Source organism: Bos indicus x Bos taurus, chromosome 15 (genome assembly GCF_003369695.1).
Source record: "Bos indicus x Bos taurus breed Angus x Brahman F1 hybrid chromosome 15, Bos_hybrid_MaternalHap_v2.0, whole genome shotgun sequence".
Lineage (NCBI taxonomy): Eukaryota > Metazoa > Chordata > Mammalia > Artiodactyla > Bovidae > Bos > Bos indicus x Bos taurus.
The window spans coordinates 27,602,059-27,623,323 of record NC_040090.1 but is presented as its reverse complement, the minus strand read 5'-3'; the positions used below and the strand labels follow the sequence as shown (position 1 = coordinate 27,623,323).

Genomic DNA, 21,265 nt, shown 5'->3' with positions numbered 1-21,265 from the left:
TTTTGGAGGTAAAGGGTAAAGCTATAAAAAAAAACTACATTAGCTATACCTGTTGTTTTGGGTAACTCACCAAACTTCAGTTTCCTCATCAGCAAAGTTAAAGAAGTGTTTATTGGAAGATTGTATTCATATGTGTGTGTTTATTTGAAAATTATATTCATATATGTGTGTTTATTTATATATATCGTGTGTATCTAATATACTGTAGTGCCTGACACAGAACTGGTGACTCCATTAGTGTTTTTTCTATCCCACCAGCCTTCTACCTCTTCCAAAGAACTAATAAAGTTATTGAGTGCTTTCAGATTACCTTCTTGATACATTTAGCAAACTCTTAGTGGCACTTTTCTTCCTCAGTAACTTTTAATGGCTAAATGTAATGGGCAGATGTATTAGAGAATTTAATAGTTAGGTTTGCTTTTAATACTTATGAAAACATTTCCCTCTCATGACATGACTTGACAAAATTTCATTTTGCTCTTTTTTTTCCTCCACACAGGGTTTATCCATGGCTTAGAGGGCTGGGTTACACATCCTTGGGTGTATTTTTATTAGGATTTTTATTCTGGAACATAGATAACATCTTTTGTGATTCACTGAGGTAAGATATATTTTCAATCTTTGAAAAATATTTTTGGAATTTGTTAAGCAGAGCATTTCATAGACATATAGAATTATTAGTGCACTGAAGTGAATTTTTCCCATCACTGAAATTAAAAAGATATGTATAGCAGAATGAAGCAGGGCAAAGGCTAATAGAGTTTTGCCAAGAGAACACACTGGTCATAGCAAACACCCTCTTCTAACAACACAAGAGAAGACTCTACACATGGACATCACCAGATGGTCAACACTGAAATCAGACCAATTATATTCTTTGCAGCCGAAGATGGAGAAGCTCTATACAGTCAACAAGAACAAGACCGGGAGCTGACTGTGGCTCAGATCATGAACTCCTTATTGCCAAATTCAGACGTAAATTGAAGAAAGTAGGGAAAAACCACTAGACCATGCAGGTATGACCTAAATCAAATCCTTACCATTATACAGTGTAAGTGAGAAATAGATTTAAGACACTAGCTCTGATAGAGACAGAGTACCTGATGAACTATGGACGGAGGTTTGTGACATTGTACAGGAGACAGGGATCAACACCATCCCTAAGAAAAAGAAATGCAAAAAATCAAAATGGCTGTCTGAGAAGGCCTTACAAATAGCTGTGAAAAGAAGAGAAACAAAAATCAAAGGAGAAAAGGAAAGATACACCCATTTGAATTCAGAGTTCCAAAGAATAGCAAGGAGAGACAAGAAAGCCTTCCTCAGTGATCAGTGCAAAGAAATAAAGGAAAACAACAGAATGGGAAAGACTAGAGATCTCTTCAAGAAAATTAGAGATATCAAGGGAACATTTCATGCAAAGATGGGCACAATAAAGTACAGAAATGGTATGGACCAAACAGAAGCAGAAGATATTAAGAAGAGGTGACAAGAATACAGAGAAGAGCTATAGAAAAAAGATCTTCACCACCCAGATAATCACAATGATGTGATCACTCACCTAGAGCCAGACATCCTGGAATGTGAAATCAAGTGGGCCTTAGAAAGCATCACTACGAACAAAGCTAGTGGAGGTGATGGGATTCCAGTTGAGCTATTTCAAATCCTGAAAAATGATGCTGTGAAAGTGCTGCAGTCAGTATGCCAGCAAATTTGGAAAACTCAACAGTGGCCACCGGACTAGAAAAGGTCAGTTTTCATTCCAATCCCAAAAGAAGGCAGTGCCAAAGAATGCTCAAACTACCACACAATTGCACTCATCTCACACACTAGCAAAGCAATGCTCAAAATTCTCCAAGCCAGGCTTCCACAGTATATGAACCATGAACTTCCAGTTGTTCAAGCTGGATTTAGAAAAGGCAGAGGAACCAGAGATCAAATTGCCAACATCCGCTGGATCATCGAAAAAGCAAGAGAATTCCAGAAAAACATCTATTTCTGCTTTATTGATTACGTCAAAGTCTTTGTCTGTGTGGATCACAATAAACTGTGGAAAATTCTGAAAGAGATGGGAATACCAGACCACCTGATCTGCCTCTTGAGAAATCTGTATGCAGGTCAAGAAGCAACAGTTAGAACTGGACATGGAACAACAGACTGGTTCCAAATAGGAAAAGGAGTACGTTAAGGCTGTATATTGTCATCCTGCTTATTTAACTTATATGCAGTGTACATCATGAGAAACGCTGGGCTGGAAGAAGCACAAGCTGGAATCAAGATTGCTGAGAGAAATATCAATAATCTCAGGTATGCAGATGATACCACCCTTATGGCAGAAAGTGAAGAACTAAAGAGCCTCTTGATGAAAGTGAAAGAGGAGACTGAAAAAGTTGGCTTAATGCTCAACATTCAGAAAACTAAGATCATGGCATCCGGTCCCATCACTTCGTGGCAAATAGATGGGGAAACAGTGGAAATAGTGGCTGACTTTATTTTCTTGGGCTCCAAAATCACTGCAGATGGTGACTGCAGCCTGAAATTAAAAGACATTTGCTCCTTGGAAGAAAAGCTATGACCAACCTAGACAGCATATTAAAAAGTAGAGACGTTACTTTGCCAACAAAGGTCCGTCTAGTCAAGGCTATGGTTTTTCCAGTAGTCATGTATGGATGTGAGAGTTGGACTATAAAAAAAGCTAAGCGCCGAAGAATTGATGCTTTTGAACTGTGATGTTGGAGAAGACTCTTGAGCATCCCTTGGACTGCAAGGAGATCAAACCAGTCCATCCTAAAGGAGATCAGTCATGAGTGTTCATTGAAAGGACTGATGTTGAAGGTGAAACTCCAGTACTTTGGCCACCTGATGCGAAGAGCTGACTCATTGAAAAGGACGCTGATACCGGGAAAGATTGAAGGCAGGAGGAGAAGGTGTCGACAGAGGATGAGATGGTTGGATGGCATCACCAACTTGATGGAGATGAATTTGGGTAGACTCCTGGAGTTGGTAATGGACAGGGAGGCCTGGCGTGCTGCATCCATGGGGTCGTAGAGTCGGACATGACTGAGCGACTGAACTAAATTCAACTAATAGCACAATAAAGTTAAATTATGGGGACACTTGTTTAAATTACCTAAAAATTTGAACTTAAAAATATTTCATAACATCTATAGGGATTTTTGTGCATACATCACAGTAGTGTACAGTTAATCAAATATTAATAATATTGACTGTGCTCAGTTGCTTTAGTCATATCTGACCTTTGCAACCCCATGGACTGTAGCCTGCCAGGCTTCTCTGTCTAGGTCTTTGAAATCTGTCTAATCTGCTTTATTGAAGAAATATTTACTGGAATTTGAATCATGGGTCTTGGACTCTAGTTGTCACCTTAGACACCTTCTGTCTGGGCCCCAATTTTCATAAAATGAACATGTTAAGTAGGTTAAACTAGTTTCCTTCCAACTCAAAATTAGCTGATTTAATGGTATTGTGTAATATTGAATAACACCACAGAGAGGCAATCAGCAAAATTCAAACTGGGAAATCTATAGAATGAATAGCCTAGCCTCTTAAGTAAATAAATTGCAGGAAGGCGGAGGGGGGAAATGGAGGAGAAATGTATAGATTAAAAGAGACTTGGAGACTTCCCTGGTGGTCCAGTGGTTAAGAATCCACCTGCCAATGTAGGAAACATAAGATCCCGTGTGCCATGGGGTTAGTAAGTCCGTGCGCCACAACTACTGAGCCAGCACTCGCCTGCGCACCCTGGAGCCTGTGCTCTGCAAGAAGAGAAGCCACGGCAATGAGAAGCCTGTGCACCACCACTAGAGAGTAGCCCCTGCTTGCTGCAGCTAGAAAACCCCCAAGCACAGCAACAAAGACCCAGTGCAGCCATAAATAAATAACTTTTTTTAAAAAGAGAGAGAGACTTGCGGCTTCCCTGGTGGTCCAGTGTTAAGACTCTCTGTTTTCAATGTAGGTGCACAGGCTTCTATCCCTGGTTTGGGAAGTAAGATTCCACATGCCACCTGATGCAGCCACGAAATGAAAAAATAAAATAAAAGAGACGTAAGAGCTATATCAACCAAACTCCAAAGTAATGTAATTACTTTTTTTGGATCTTGATTGAAACAGACTTGTGTTTAAAAAAATCTGTACGATTTTATGATCACTAATTGAATATCAAATATGATTAGTAATTGAATGTCTGATTAAGGGATTAGAGATATATACTGAGATATTTAGAGATAAAATGATACACTATCTGGGATTTGCTTCAAAATAAATAATATGGGAGAAGAGAAGTAGGTGAGAGCTTAGATGATATGAGATTGGCCATAAATTGTAATTGTTAAAAATAAATAATTTATAATTGTTGAAGCTGGGTAATGGGTACATTATTATTTTGCATATTTTTGCACGTTTGAAATGTCTTTAAATGCACACAAATAATACATCTTGCTTAGAAAACTAAGATCTAATGGAGTGGTTCGGAATCAGCAGTATCCATCAGAACTCTCGTTGGCGCTTTTACAGTGCAAAAGTAAGTCATCATCCTCTAGCTGAGTCCTCTTTGTTTCCGAGAAATGTTGAGATGTTCGCAAAACTTGTGGAAAACAGTTTGGTGTTTCACACTCAATTTCTCTGCTCTGATAGATGAGAATATTAATATAATACACACTTAATCACAAGGTCTAGAATTTGAGGCTCAGCTGTCCCACTAGCTGAGTACTTGGGCAACTCAGTAATCTCTGAATTTTAGGCTCCTAATCTGCAAAGCACAGCTTTTAACAGCCACCTCAAAGACTCACTATGAAGTGAGACCTTGCAGGAAACACTTGGTCCATAATGTGTTAATAAATATTACCTGAAAGAAAGGTTCCATGAACGAGTAGTTTACCTGAAAAAACTGATGATAAACTGTTTAGTTATGGTAGGACTTTTTACAGCTGTTAATCTGTTAATATGCATTACAAATCTCCAAAAGGGCAGCAGACTATGTACTGTTTCCTACATTTATTTTGACCACAGTCATTTCTTCATGGAAGGTCTATTAGGAATACTGTTCCTCAAAATATACTTTGGAAAACAATACAGCAGACAAAAGGAAATGAAATAATTGCCATGTTTGAGACTAATGTTTCAAAATGCTTTGATACTATCAGCATTAATTGTTAAATATGATAAATAATTGAATGCTTATTTTCCTCCCCTTCACACAGGAACTTTCGAAAGAAGGTACCACCTGTCATAGGTGTTACCACACAGTTTCATGCATGGTGGCATATTTTAACTGGCCTTGGTTCTTATCTTCACATCCTTTTCAGGTAGGAAATAGAGACTTTTTAATCCTACTATTGGAGTGTTTCTTTCTTTACTCTTCAAATAGAATGTGTAAATACAAAACGTCAGAGACTGAATCAGAGTGATTTAAGCAAGTCCCTTCCTCTCCCTGAACCTGTTTTCTCATCCTGAAAGGGTGACAGCTGTATAACTGACCTCTGGCACATGATCTACATTTTAAGTAGATCATTCATCTCCTTTTTTAGTGCAGTAGGATATAAACATTTCCAATTCTTGTTGAACAGCATATCTTTGTTTATAAAGAACAAATTTAAGAGGGAAAAAGCAGCCAGATCCCCTGAGCAGCAACTGAGAAAGCATGAGTACATCTGAAGTCACCAACTTACTTTGTCTCCTTCCCTGAAACAAATTGGTTGCTACTGTTTCCCTTATAAAGAATTTATTGGAGGTCAGCCACTTATAGTAAAAATGGAACCAGAATTGTCTCTATTCATCCTACTCACTTAATATGTCTGTATCATTCTCTCTCCCCTTACCAGAATTCATTTTTCTTCACAGCATTTTTAAACAGTTATATAAGGGTTTACTTGTTTACCTTCCCCAGCTAGATTGTAAGTTCCTTGAGAGCAAGGGCTTTATTTCATTCACTGCTACCCTCCCAAGTGCTTAAAATAGTGCCTGTCACATAGTAAGCACTCAGTATATGTTGCTAAATGATTTAATGAATAAATGTTATCATAGTGATCTCTTTACCAGAGGATGTTCAGTCGCTCAGTTGTGTCTGACTCTTTTCAACCCCATGGACTGCAGCATGCCAGGTTTCCCTGCCCCTCACCAACTCCTGGAGCTTACTCAAACTCATGTCCCTCGAGTCAGTGATGCCATCCAGCCATCTCATCGTCTGTCATTCCCTTCTCTCTCTTTCAATCTTTCCCAGCATCAGGGTCTTTTAAATGAGTCAGTTCTTCACATCAGGTGGCCAAAGTATTGGAGTTTCACCTTCAGCATTAGTCCTTCCAATGAATGTTCAGGACCGATTTCCTTTAGAATGGACTGGTTGGATCTCCTTGCAGTCATGAGACTCAAGAGTCTTCTCCAACACCACAGTTCAAAAGCATCAATTCTTTGGTGCTTAGCTTTCTTTATGGTCCAACTCTCACATCCATACATGACTACTGGAAAAACCATAGCCTTGACTAGATGGACCTTTATCAAGAAATTAATGCCTCTCCTTTTTAATATGCTGTCTAGGTTGGTCATAGCTTTTCTTCCAAGGAGCAAGCGTCTTTTAATTTCATGGCTGCAGTCACCATCTGCAGTGATTTTGGAGCCCAAGAAAATAAAGTCTCTCATTGTTTCCCCATCTATTTGCCACAAAGTGATGGGACCGGATGCCATGATGTTTTCTGAATGTTGAGTTTTAAGCCAACTTTTTCACTCTCCTCTTTCACTTTCCTCAAGAGGCTCTTTAGTTCTTCTTCGCTTTCTACCATAAGAGTGGAGGTTATTGATATTTCTCTTGGAAATATTGATTCCAGATTATGCTTCATCCAGTCTGGCATTTCTCATGATATACTCTGCATATAAGTTAAATACGCAGGGTGACAGTATACAGCCTTGATGTACTCCTTTCCCAATTTGGAACCAGTCTGTTGTTCCATGTCCAGTTCTAACTGTTGCTTCTTGACCTGCATACAGATTTCTCAGGAGGCAAATCAGGTGGTTTGGTATTCCCATCTCTTTCAGAATTTTCAACAGTTTGTTGTGAACCACATAGTCAAAGGCTTTGGCATTGTCAGTAAAGCAGAAGTAGATAGTTTTCTGGAACTCTATTGCTTTTTAATGATCCAACGAATGTTGGGAATTTGATCTCTGGTTCCTCTGCCTTTTCTAAATCCAGCTTGAACATCTAGAAGTTCATGGTTCATATACTGTGGAAGCCTGGCTTGGAGAATTTTGAGCATTGCTTTGCTAGTGTGTGAGATGAGTGCAATTGTGTGGTAGTTTGAACATTCTTTGGCATTGCCTTTCTTTGGGATTGGAATGAAAACTGACCTTTCCCAGTCCTGTGGCCACTGTTGAGTTTTCCAAATTTGCTGGCATATTGAGTGCAGCACTTTCACAGCATCATCTTTTAGGATTTGAAATAGCTCAACTAGAATTCCATCACCTCACTAGCTTTGTTCTTAGTGATGCTTCCTAAGGCCCTCTTGACTTCACGTTCCAGAATATCTGGCTCTAGGTGAGTGATCACACCATCGTGGTTATCTGGATCTTGAAGATCTTTTTTGTATAATTCTTCTCTGTATTCTTGCCACCTCTTCTTAATATCTTCTGCTTCTGTTAGGTCCATACCATTTCTTTCCTTTATTGTGCCCATCTTTACATGAAATATTCCCTTGGTATCTCTAATGTTTAATCTCAAATTCATCTCAAGAATTGAGAGATCTTAAGTATTTGTAGAAAAGGGAAGAAAATTTTCCTTTGAACCAATGTGAAAATTTATTCAAATGAAATTTTAGAATACCTTCTCAAAATAACATTTGCATCCCACCTATCTAGAGATAATCTATTTAGGCAACCTGAATTATCTAAAATTTAACTACTTGAGAATTACATAAAAAGAACTTCTGGGCAGCTAAATAAGAATCGGTGAATTCATACCTTGAAGAGCTCAAGGTTATTAATTATGGAAGAGCTTTAAAAACTCTGGCTCTATGTATACTTATTCTGGTTTGCTACTGTTACTGCATTAATTGTTTGGATTCTTAGCCCATAGCATATTAGAAATATCTATTTAAGAAGGGTTATGGCAGGAAATGTTCGGGAAAACTGACAAATGATAGAAAAGGAGAACCAAAAGTAACTAGAACAGACCCAAGAATTAAAAACTTGGTTCTGTAACACTCCCCAAGAAATCCCAAGTACATTAACGCAGTATAATATAATATACCAATGAATTTTTCTAGTAAGGACTCAAGAAGGGATGAAATTATACTCAATATATCCTATTTTGAAAGACTAGGGATGCTTTTGAACCGTGGTGTTGGAGAAGACTCTTGAGAGTCCCTTGCACTACAAGGAGACCCAACCAGTCCATTCTAAAGGAGATCAGATGTTCTGATCTGGGTGTTCTTTGGAAGGAATGATGCTAAAGCTGAAACTCCAATACTTTGGCCATCTCATGTGAAGAGTTGACTCATTGGAAAAGACTCTGATGCTGGGACGGACTGGGGGCAGGAGGAAACGGGGACTACAGAGGATGAGATGGCTGGATGGCGTCACTGACTCTATGGACGTGAGTCTGAGTGAACTCCGGGAGATGGTGATGGACAGGGAGGCCTGGCGTGCTGCGATTCATGGGGTCGCAAAGAGTCGGACACGACTGAGCGACTGAACTGAACTGAATTGAGGGTTTCCTACTCCCCCCTCCCCTTTTCTACATTTTCCTTTCTATCTAACCCCCCCCCCCCCACTTTCTCCTTCTGTCTTCCTGGTGTAGAAACCTGTCAAGGAAATAAGGCAGTGAGGGGGAAGAAGTGCTGTGCAGAGGTACCAGGATTCAGTGACCAAGGAATAGGGAGTGAGGAAAAGGGGTCAGTGGTAGTAGCATGCTGAATTACTCTAAGAAAATCAAGGTGATGAGGATGGGGCTTCTGTGTGGGACAGGAAACAGGATGGTGAGAGGAAGGGATGGATGGAGGAGGTAGCTGGAGTTGGGAAATAGATTACATTGGACAAATAAATTAATTGGTTAAACAATAAGTAAATATATTGAGAGGTTAACAAGGGCCTGATTTCTCCACTGTATTACAAGGGATTTAAAAATATGAAAAGAGGGAAAGATAGAAGGAACTCTGAGGGGGTTAGATTGGGATTAAAAGTATTGGTATTGGGCATTCCCTGGTGGTTCACTCGTTAGCACTCCGCACCTTCATTGTTGTGTCCCAGGTTCAGTCCCTCGTTGGAGAACGAAGGTCCCACAAGCTGTACAGTGATGCTGCCGACATCCCCCAAAACACACTCAAGAATGTGTGACACACACACACACTTACATATGTACATACACTCAGATATAGGACACATTAGATGTATTCAAATTGCAATCTATTGAATAAAATAGGAATCAGTGACTGCATACTAATATGAATAAATGAGAAGGGAAAGCTCTTCCTTACAAAAGAATGCTGACTGATAAATGCAGAAGGAACAGTAGAAACAAATAATTACCATTTGGGAACTATCTATTGGATATATGATAGATATTAGTTAACAACTGATCTCTGGCTGATAGGTGGATGTTTGATGAGGAAAACAGATTGACATAATTCAGAATTACTGAACACTCTCATGAGTATTATGAAATATTCCCATGAGGCTCCCCTTCTAAAACACTAATACAGAGAGGGAAATAGTGAATTTACAGTGGGGAAAACTAGTAGCAACCAACTTTCCTGCATCTAAGGTTGGCATTGCCCGTGTTGGGGCTGGTCACTACAGTGTGACTCCTGATACAGTGCACTGAAATGAGTTTAGCATCAGTTCTGTGGTATTCCTGCCAGAGTTGCAAGGCCTGTGTCTGGCCATGAAAACACTGATGAAATCATGTTGAAGGTATTTCTACAGAGTGAAAGTCTTGTAAGACCATCAAGTTATGGGAGACAGAGAGCTGAAGAATTATTGAGTTAGGAAATGATGGTTAAGACATGACATGGAAACTAAATGCAGTGCGTGTTTCTGGATAAGACCCTGAATCAGAATGGAGAAGAGAAATTGTTGGGACATTCAGCACAAGTTGAATTGTTTTGACTTGGATGGAGTACTTTATTAATACTAATTTCATGGTTGGAACAGTTATATTATAATAATTTAGGAGAGTGTTCTTGTTTTGTGGTGATACACAATGAGGTATTTAGGGATGATGGCCATCATGTCATTTAATGACCCTATAGGAAATAGATAAATAGATATACAGATACACATACATTATGTGTTTTTGTGTATGGGTATAAATATAAAACAGATGTGGTTCAATGGTAACAATTGGGGATCTGGAATAAGGGGATACAAGAATTCTTAATCTTGCAACCTTTCTGTAAGTTTCAAACTGTTTTTAAATTAAAAAAAAAAAACAAGAGAGGCAGGCCAGGCCTATTTTTGTGAAGAGGAGGCTGAGTACACATATATGCTGAGAAATGTGAAAACTCTTTTTAAGGTTACACATAAGCTGTTAAATAACAGCAGTTAGCTCTGAGCTGAGGGTCAGGAATAGGAGACAGACCTCTTTTTTCCTGTACACCTTTTCATACTGTTTGAATTTTTAACCAAATGCTTGTATTAGCCTTTCAAAAAATAATTTAGAAATAAAAGAGTGGGATAGTTTATATAACCCTTAAGTGAGCTACAGTAATATTTTTAAACTCTCTTCTTTATTCTTTAGTTATAGTGAAAATGGTATCATACATTACTTGTCAGTGTAAATTGATAAAATCCATTTGAAAGAAATTTGATGCTACATATGTTGATGAAACTGAAATGTTTATATTTTTATCACAATTATTAGCTTTCTCAAAATTTATCCTAAAGAAAAAAACCTGGAAAAATGAAAATGTGTGTAGACACAGAAAGTTTTATCACTGTTATTTAATTTAGCAAAAGAAAAACAATAATCCCTAGATGTCCATCAGCAGATGAATGGATAAGAAAGTTGTGGTACATATATGGTAATGGAGTATTACTCATATGGTAATATGAGTAATGGAGTATTACTCAGTCATTAAAAAGACTACATTTGAATCAGCTCTAATGAGGTGGATGAAACTGGAGCCTATTATACAAAGTGAAGTAAGCCAGAAAGAAAAACACCAATACAGTATCCTAATGCATATATATGGGATTTAGAAAGATGATAACAATAACCCTGTATGCGAGACAGCAAAAGAGACACAAATGTATAGAACAGTCTTATGGACTCTGTGGAAGAGGGACAGGGTGGGATGATTTGGGAGAATGGCATTGAAACATATATAATATCATATGAAATGAATCACCAGTCCAGGTTCGATGCAGGATACAGGATGCTTGGGGCTGGTGCACTGGGATGACCCAGAGGGATGGTATGGAGAGGGAGGTGGGAGGGGGGTTCAGGATGGGGAACATGTGTACACCTGTGGCAGATTCATGTTGATGTATGGCAAAACCAATACAATATTGTAAAGTAATTAGCCTCCAATTAAAACAAATAAATTTATATTTAAAAAGAAAAAGAAAATATCCAATAGTTAGGGAAAAAATCATAAAGTAAATCATAGTATCTCCTTTATTCAGCCATTTAAAATTATAAATATGATAATTTTATGGCAACATAGACATTTTTATTTTTAAGTGAAACAAAGTCATGTATATAAAATTATTAAACCAGTGTAAAAATTCATTTGTATGGTGACACAGTTTAAAGTAAATACACAAAAATTGAAGCATTTTGGTGAGATTTGATGGCAAGATTTTGAGTTAATTTTTTTTTCTAGTAATGTTAAAATGTTTTCCTATTTTTTTTTTAAGGAGACAGGGAAGAATAGAATATATTTTAGATATATTTCACCCTAAATAACTAAAATAAAAGAAACTTCGATGTTATAAGTTTTAATTATATGGAAATTTTGATTCTGTAGGTCCCTCATTGAAGGGAACATGTGAATAATGATATTTCAGAGGGACGATTTGAGAATTTAGTAACATGATGTACTCTAAAACTTAAGTCCTGTACAGATGTTTGAAACAAAGAGTAACACAGTAGAGTAAAAATATCTGAGTTCAGATCTTTACTCCTTTACTTCATAACTGGGTAACAATCTTGAGCCAAGTTATTTACTTAGCTCTAAGTCTCCATTTCCTGATCTGTTAAAATAAGGAGAATACTCTTTTATTCCATAGATTGTTGAAATGTTTAAATTGAGCAGGACTTTCATTTGCAATGATGCCAGCCTAGGATATTCAGACAGATTTCCTGCTAAAACAACGAAGAGTATTGAATAAAATATTTAAAGCATCAAATGTTGACAATATTAAAAGAAATGTTACACTCTAAAAGAAAACAGGTACCTAAAAAGAGCACCACAGCTGCTTAGGGCTGGAAGAATTTTTGTCAGTCCATCAATTCTAAGCTCTGATTCCGTGGCCTCATGGAATAAAGGAGGCGGAAGTCAAGACCTAAAGCTAACCAAAGAAAAGGAGCCAGCCCAAAGAAGGGAGTCTAATGGAAGACTTTTCTGCATCAAGTTGAATGAATCAGAAGCTCACTCTACTCCACCCCCAAAAGACTAAAAAGTTAGTTGCTTTGAAACTGAGCAGAGGGAAAAAAATAGTAAATTAGGGGAGAGGAATATGTTTCACAGAAGTAGCCATCAGACATTACTCACACAAATTTACAACCATCTACCAATCAAGACCTTAGAAATAACCCAGTATAACTTCCTCATTTTATGGTGAACAAAACTGGGGCCCAGAGAGAAGTGACTTGATCACTGCCCAGTTACAGGACAACATGTTGGATAATCATTAGATGGCACCTGACTTCAAATCTTGCTTCTACCATTTAATAGCTATACCACCTTGAATGAAATGTTTGACCTTTTTTGAGACTTTCTCATATGCAAAACAAGAATAATACCTATCTAGTAGGGTAATTTAAGAATGAAGTGTGTATAAAGCTCTGGGTCCAGTGCTTGCCCACATGTTGTAGGTACTTAATAAATAGTTGACAGTGGTAGAGGGAACAGCAAGGATTGGAATCCAGGGCTTCTCTGCCCCAGTCCAGGACTCTTCACTAAAGAGAGAATATGGTAGCCTCATTTTAGAGATTTATGTCTGAAAAACTGTCAAAGTAAGTTTATATTATTATAATCTTGGACAGCAAGGAGATCAAACCTGTCGATTCTAAAGGAAATCAACCCTGAATATTCTTCAGAAGGACTGATGCTGAAGCTGAAGCTCCAACACTTTGCCCACCTCATGCAAAGAGCCTACTCTTTGGAAAAGACTCCGATGCTGGGAAAGATTGAGCGCAGGAGAAGCGGGCAGCAGGATGAGATGGTTGGATGGCATCACTGACTCAATGGACATAAGTTTGAGCAAACTCAGGGAGATAGTGAAGGACAAGGAAGCCTGGTGTGCAGCAGTCTAAGGGGCTACAAAGAGTTGGACACGACTGAGTGACTGAATAACAACAAAGGTTATATTCTAAAACAGTGCAGTATTCTTCTTAATATATGATGCCTGTCTTCACAATTCCAGTTTGAGGTACAGTAGGATGGTATAGCCACACAAAGTTACCATGCTCTTTTTCATTCTCTTATTTAAAGTAGGAAATTTTTCATGCTATAAAATTATGTTTTACATATGTACTCATGCTATATATTACTATTCAAATACAATTAAATAGTGTACATAAACTATGTATGTTGTAAGTTATACATAGTTTAATAAATTTTTCAGGAATAAATTTAACTTTGATATTAAAATCTTATCTTCAGAGGTGATTCATTTTAAAGAATTCTCTGAAGAAGTGATACCTTTCTGATTATTTCACACCTATATTATAATCCTTATAGAGTTGATATAACCATTTCTAAAATGTTCTAGGAATACTCTGCCTTAATTCTTACTACCATATAACTTCAGAGATGAAACTGGCAATCATGACATGAATCACATCAAGCATGAGTGGAATGCTCCCTACAAATATCCTGAGTGTCCAGTGCTAGAGTTGTTTATTTCTCCGTCTTTCTTAGTACTTTGCCAAGTATTCTGCACAGAGTACATTCTCAAAAAATGGTTACTAAAGTTCATTTATCAGTGCTACTTTTTCTTTGTATATACAGAGGCAGTGTGGTTGAATTTGTCAATAAGCCAGTTTACATGAATTAAAAATTTGTCTGAACTTATTTACAAAACAGACATAGACTCACAGACATAGAAAGCAAATTTATGGTTGCCAAAGGGAAAAGGGGTTGGGGAAGGAGGGATAAATTAGGGCTTTGGGATTAACAGATACACACTACTATATATAAAATAAACAGCAAGGATCTACTATATAGCACAGGGAACTATATTCAATATCTTGTAATAACCTTTAATGGAAAATAATCTGAAAAAGAATACATATATGTGTGTGTGTGTGTATATATATATATATATATATATATTATATATATATAATCACTTTGCTGTGCACCTGAAGCTAATCAACACTGTAAGTCAACTATACTTTAATTTAAAAGAAAAAAAATTGTCTGAAAAGCTCTTCCCTCTCCCCTTTTCTTTCAGTTTATATACAAGAACACTTTATTTGAGATACAGGCCAAAGGTGAAGGTAAGTCTTCTTCCTAGGGAGTTGTTTGTATGTGTGTGTTGGAGGAGGAGGTAATGGGAGGATGGGATGGAGGTAGAAGAAGGGGATGGGGTGGAAAGAGTACAGGCTTTGGAACCAGATGCTCTTGAATCTTCTGTCTTTGACTTACTGCTTTATGACCCTGGGCAAGTCTCCTTTCTTCAAGCCTTAGTTTCTTCAGCAATAAAATGGAGCTGTTAATAGCTAAGTTGAAGAGCTGTTTTAAGCATCTGAGAGAATTTAAATGCCCAGCTCCATGCTTGACAAAGTAAATGCTTAATATATTTAAATAAGTAAAAATTGTTTCTGAGATATGGTGCAGACCTGGAAAGAATATGCTGTGCTCTGATTATTAATACCAGGACAACCACTAACAAACCACTGTAGTCATAGCCTAAGACTTCTTTTTCAGGGATAACATGGAACAATTTTATCTTCTTTCATTTTGTCCTAACTTGTTTCCAAACAGTTTCTCTTCGGAATCTGGCCAGTGATCCTGTTTGAGCCTCTCAGGAAGCAGTGATGAATTGTTACACCAAGAAAATAAAATAGCACATACCCTAGGCCTAGCCAAACAAACAAGGAAATAAAGATCTACATGTTTAGATGTATTACGACCATCACAGCAAAGGAGTGACTTTCTGACATGCTGCCAGCCACACAGAGAATGAGGAATGGGACTTGTTGGATGTTTAGCTTGTGTCTTTATCTCATTTGTCTTCCCTCTCCTCACCCTCACCCTAAGATGTTTAAAAAGAAACAGACATAATGTGTATGTATATACCCGAATGCTGGAAGTATTGGGCTTCTCTTAACAGGTTAACAGTTTATGCTGATCATAGGAAGTTAACTTTTTCTCTTTTTTGACAAGGCTTGCATATGAATTTTTCTTAATATTTGATTAAATAATGAAAACAGTCAGCTAAGGACTAGCAAAACCCCATACCCAGTTGGCCTGCTATGAGGCAGCACTTAGCTGCATCAGCCTTGATTTATATTTTTGTCATTATCTGCCTCTGCTGGTCGGAGTGTTGTAAGCAAGCTCAGACCTGCCACTGGGTTCTACACTTGTCACATTCCAGACTTACGGTGGGCGCTGGAGTGTCTCTGTGTGGTCACAGCCCAGCAGAGCGGGTGAGTCAGTCACCTTCTGCCCTTTATGAAGGCTGCCAGGACACCTGTAGAATGTTCCACCTCCAGCCAGTTAAAGGTTGTTGCCATGTTTCCTTTGATCTTTGCAGATCTTTAAGTTGTGACTGTTCTTATGGCTAGGCAAACATGATTGGTGGACTGACCTACTCATATTTCATCCTCCTAGAATAACTTATTTGAGGTTACCAGTAAATGTTGTTGTACTCTGACTTTAAAATTATGCAATATTTTCCAGTTTTCAGAGAGTCAATAGTTATGCCCAGGGAAATGCATGGAGTTAACTAGAGCTAAAATGATCAGGATCCTATTTACATAAAGCTTATTAGAATGCCTGTTCCTTCATGTTTTTAGAAGGAAATAGACATAAGGGTTGAAAACAGCTCTAACTTACTTGAACTTGTAACAGAACTACCAAAAATTAAAGCGCTAAGAGACGGCAGTGAAATCTCATTGTAAGGCGGCTAATTCTATTGGAATTGAATGTATAACAAATTGAGTCACTTGTCTAAACACAACACCTGCCTGGAGTGAAAACTTGATTTGACCCCTTTGCTCATATATCACCATATTTGTAGCTCTGTACCTTAGCATTTTTACAACTTTTCTGTGCTTATACATTATTATAAAATCCATATTGTTTTTATTACATGTTATCATTACCCCAGATTAAATTCTGAGCTACAGCTTCCAAAGGAAAGTCATTTTTTTCTTATGCAAAGATGTAAGACACTTCTGTTGTTTTTCTGTTCTTCAGTAAGAAACCTTGGTATTAATTTAAAACCAATACAAATTTTGTTGTTTTTTTTCACCAGCTGACCTTAGTTTTAGTCCAAGTCCTGTTTTTCTTACTTTAGCATGCCAATTGGCTGTTACTTCCACCTGCTTTTATGATCCTCCAGCAAGAAAAACACTTACCAGAGTATAAATATGAAAGAACTTTGGTTGTGCCTTAGGAAAATGGAAACTAAACAGAACCAACACAAGCCTGTAGGACTATTCTTTCTTTTGCTTCTAGATTCTGGCGTCTGGCTGCATTTCACGCGCACCTACCTAGGCTGTCAGCCATCTGACATTTTTTGAATAAGTCATTTGTTTCACATCATTGTCTTGTTTGTGTCAGGAAGGCACTGTGAGACTAAGGTTCTACAGTATTAAGGTCAGATTAAGGGTACAGAGAACATACCCTGACACTGAGGTCCTTTTGAACAGTTTGTTTTGTTTCAACCACAGCCACGTGTAATTTCTTGTTGAATAAAGTTGTCCAGCAGCTTGGAGACTATAACACTGGCCAGTTTTTCAAACACCCTTGTTTCTGCTGTGAAAACAACAGCATGAAAGCTTAGCAGAAGACATTTTAGAAGGGTTGGTCAGAAAGCAGAGACTAAATCAGGCTCTTTAATTTTCTAAGTTAGTTTTTGTCTCACACCTGGCTCCCTTTTTAGCAATCTGTGTATTAGCACACAAAACTTTGTATCTGTGCCATATCGAGTATCAGTATTACAAAAATACTGATGAACTTTGTGATACTGCTGAATCATCTTTATTTCAATGTGGCTTACTTTTTTATTCCTTCTAGGACTTTGGGTTATAGTATTACAGGGTTATTACTACTTCTCTTCCCTTTATTAACATTGTCTGTTCATTTCCTGTTCCCTTTCCTGTTAACTAGGGAGTGCCCAAAGAAACCTGTTTTCTTCTGAGTGAAGAATGTTTTGTGTATATATCACTTAATGTGAAAGGTGCTCATCTATGAGCCCTACAGCAAATTGTATTTTAGAAAACATTAGTCCTTTCAGTTCAGTTCAGTCGCTCAGTCGTGTCTGACTCTTTGCGACCCCATGAACCACAGCACGCCAGGCCTCCCTGCCCATCACCAACTCCTGGAGTTTACCCAAACCTATGTCCATTGAGTCTGTGATGCCATCCAACCTCTCATCCTCCTTCTTCTCCTGCCTAGCATCAGGGTCTTTTCCAATGAGTCAGCTCTTTGCATCAGGTGGCCAAAGTACTGGAGTTTCAGCTTCAACATCAGTCCTTCCAATGAACACCCAGGACTGATCTCCTTTAGGATGGACTGGTTGGATCTCCTTGCAGTCCAAGGGACTGTCAAGAGTCTTCTCCAACACCACAGTTCAAAAGCATCAGTTCTTCAGCACTCAGCTTTATTTATAGTCCAACTCTCACATCCATACATGACTACACGTTGTGTAGTTCACAGTTCATGTATTGCTGAAGCCTGGCTTGGAGAATTTTGAGCATTACTTTACTAGTGTGTGCGGTGAGTGCAATTGTGCGGTAGTTTGAGCATTCTTTGGCATTGCCTTTCTTTGGGATTGGAATGAAAACTGACCTTTTCCAGTCCAGTGGCCACTGCTGAGTTTTCCAAATTTGCTGGCATATTGAGTGCAGCACTTTGACAACATCATCTTTCAGGATTTGAAATAGCTCAACTGGAATTCCATCACCTCCACTAGCTTTGTTCATAGTGATGCTTCCTAAGACCCACTTGACTTCACATTCCAGGATGTCTGGCTCTAGGTGAGTGATCACACCATCGTGATTATCTGGGTCATGAAGATCTTTTTTGTACAGTTCTTCGGTGTATTCTTGCCACCTCTTAATATCTTTTGCTTCTTTTAGGTCCCTACCATTTCTGTCCTTTATTGAGCCCATCTTTGCATGAAATGTTCCCTTGGTACCTCTAATTTTCTTGAAGAGATCTCTAGTCTTTCCCATTCTATTGTTTTCCTCTATTTCTTTTCATTTTCTTTATGAGGATGCAAAAGAAGCAGTTAGCTTGCACATTTTAATATCCTACCTCTGCTGCCATTTTAACTCCAGAAAATTGAAAGCTGTTTGATTCCTTTTAAGGAAAAACTAGGTGAAAGGTGCTTATGTTCATCTGATTGGTCACTCTACCCACCCCTCCCAACGTGGTGCTTTCCTGAAACATTGCCACTCCTGAAATGATCTCTTTCAGCCTTGTGCTACTATATGAATTAATTTGAACAGGAGAAACATTTGTTTTTGAGTAATCCCCAAATGAGAAACCCAAATAGTGCTATTTGGTTTAGAATTAGATCAAGTATTATGACTTAATTTCAGTACAGAATTTCCATGACTGGACTTTTCTTACAGTGAGAGGGATTTTCATATACCAAGGAAAGGAAGAGATGTGAGTCAAAGAAAATCAAGCGACCAAGAACTTCAGGTATATGGTACATGAAAATCTTTAAATGCCTGAAAAAAAACAAGGGCTGTTTTAATGACAATACGTTCAGAATTTAGTCAGGGTCCCTAGAGGTAACTGTTGTTCAGCTGCTAAGCCATGCCTGACTCTTTGCAACCCCATGGACTGCAGCACGCAGTCCCTGTCCTTCACTATCTCCTGGAGTTTGCTCAGATTCATGTCCTTTGAGTTGGTGATACCATCCAACTATCTCATCCTCTGTCGCCCCCTTCTCCTGCCCTCAGTCTTTCCCAGCATTAGGGTCTCTTCCAGTGAGTCAGCTCTTTGCATGAGGTGGCCAAAGTATTGGAGCTTCAGCATTAGTCCTTCCAATGAATATTTAGAGTTGATTTCCTTTAGAATTGACTGGTTTGATCCCCTACAGTCCAGGGGACTCTCAAGTCTTCTGCACCACAGTTCAAAAGCATCAGTTCTTCAGTGCTCAGTCTTCTTTGTGGTCCAGCTTTCACATCTGTACATGACTACTGGAAAAACCATAGCTTTAACTATGTGGACCTTTGTCAGCAAAGTGATGCCTTTGCTTTGAGAGGTGGCTAATAATTTAGTTTAAGTTTTTCTTATGAGTCCTATGGGTTGCGTATTATTTTGCTCTTGAAAAAATCATTTGTTGCTAAGTTTAACAGTTTTAGCTCTCAATTCCACATTTACATGAGAGAAAAAAAATTATTCTAGCCCTGTGGTTTATGATGTGCTACTAGATAAGCATTTATGTAAAACTGATGTTTCAAAAAGCACCAGTTCTAAATGGAATTTGCAACTAAGTGGCAATTTGCAGATCTCCGTCTGTCTTCAAGTTGCTTCATATCAGTGAAAGTGAAAATCGCTCAGTTGTGTCCAACTCTTTGCGACCCCATAGACTATACAGTCCGTGAATGCTGCAGGCCAGAATACTAGAGTGGGTAACCTTTCCCTTCTCCAGGGGATCTTCCCAACCCAGGGATCGAACCCAGGTCTCCTGCATTGCAGGTGGATTCTTTACCAGCTGAGCCACAAGGTTAAGCCCAAGAATACTGGAGTGGGTAGCCTGTCCCTTCTTCAGGCAGTCTTCCCAACCCAGGAATCGAACCTGGGGCTTCTGCATCGCATGTGGATTCTTTACCAACTGAGCTGTCAGGGCAGCTCGCTTCATATCAGTACCATGTTTGATCACTTTGTGTCGTGGTACGTGCATGGGTTGGAAAAGAATTTCCAGACATGAGGCAGAATGAGAAGAGAATGAAGTTTATTAAAGTGCAAGATGCTGTTAGAACAGTGGACCAGCTCAAGAGAGAGCCCTTTTGCATGCTAGTGGCCAAATTTTTATAGCCTCAAGACAGAATTCCTACTGGAACGGTGGCATTAGGTGATTGGTTAGGATGCTATAGGGAATATGAAGTCAGGGAACTGGCTGATTTAGATCTGGACACCCATGGCAACAGTTGCTATGGGGCTTGATCAGTTCCAGAGATTTTTATTCCTTGACCTTGGTACAGGGCTCCACGGCTGTCACCTTGGTATAGGGCTCCACACTTTGTCATATTTTTCGTTGTCTAAAATTACAGCTCATTCATCATGCTGTAAATATTTGGAAGTGAAGTGAAGTGAAGTTACTCAGTCGTGTCTGACTCTTTGCGACCCCGTGGACTGTAGCCCACCACGCTCCTCCGTCCATGGGATTCTCCAGGCAAGAATACTGGAGTGGGTTGCCATTTCCTTCTCCAGGGGAATCTTCCCGACCCAGGGATCAAACCCAGGTCTCCCACTCACAGGCAGACGCTTTAACCTCTGAGCCACCAAGGAAGCCCCTAAATATTTGGAAGTAATGACTAAAAATTGGCTAGAAGTCCATTGTGGAGGGGGCTAGAAGTGAACAGTCAAGACCCATCTGAATGAAAACTTCAATGCTATTTTTGAAACAGCTGCATTCCCTTTAAGAATAAGGAAACTTTTATTTTATGTCTAATTGTAGTTACTAGATAGGGAGAAGCTGCCAGTATTGATGAGGTTTATGAGAGCATACCCCTGGACTTGGTTTCTCCAATAGTGAGGGGAAGCCTCTCCTCTACCCTCTTAGATTCAATTGGTGGTGGCCTGTGAAATAAACTGACAAAGGCCTGATTAGCAAGAGAAATGGCAAATTTTACATATGTAAATTGGGGTTCAGAGTAAAATATGTCTTGAAGAATTTGCAACTTACC

General features: G+C 38.7%; 1 protein-coding gene across 4 annotated transcripts in view; it reads left to right on the top strand.

The window, feature by feature from the left end:
* The window catches only part of ACER3 (alkaline ceramidase 3), a 157,765-nt gene extending 140,648 nt beyond the window's left edge, over window positions 1-17,117 (top strand). For all 4 annotated transcript variants that reach the window (XM_027562825.1, XM_027562827.1, XM_027562824.1 and 1 more), the window contains 4 exons: window positions 500-601; window positions 5,217-5,321; window positions 14,623-14,668; window positions 15,156-17,117. In XM_027562825.1, coding sequence (XP_027418626.1) covers window positions 500-601; window positions 5,217-5,321; window positions 14,623-14,668; window positions 15,156-15,209 — 307 coding nt within the window. In that variant the 3' untranslated portion in view covers window positions 15,210-17,117. The remainder of the gene's footprint in view (window positions 1-499; window positions 602-5,216; window positions 5,322-14,622; window positions 14,669-15,155) is intronic.
* Window positions 17,118-21,265: the final 4,148 nt, after the last annotated feature.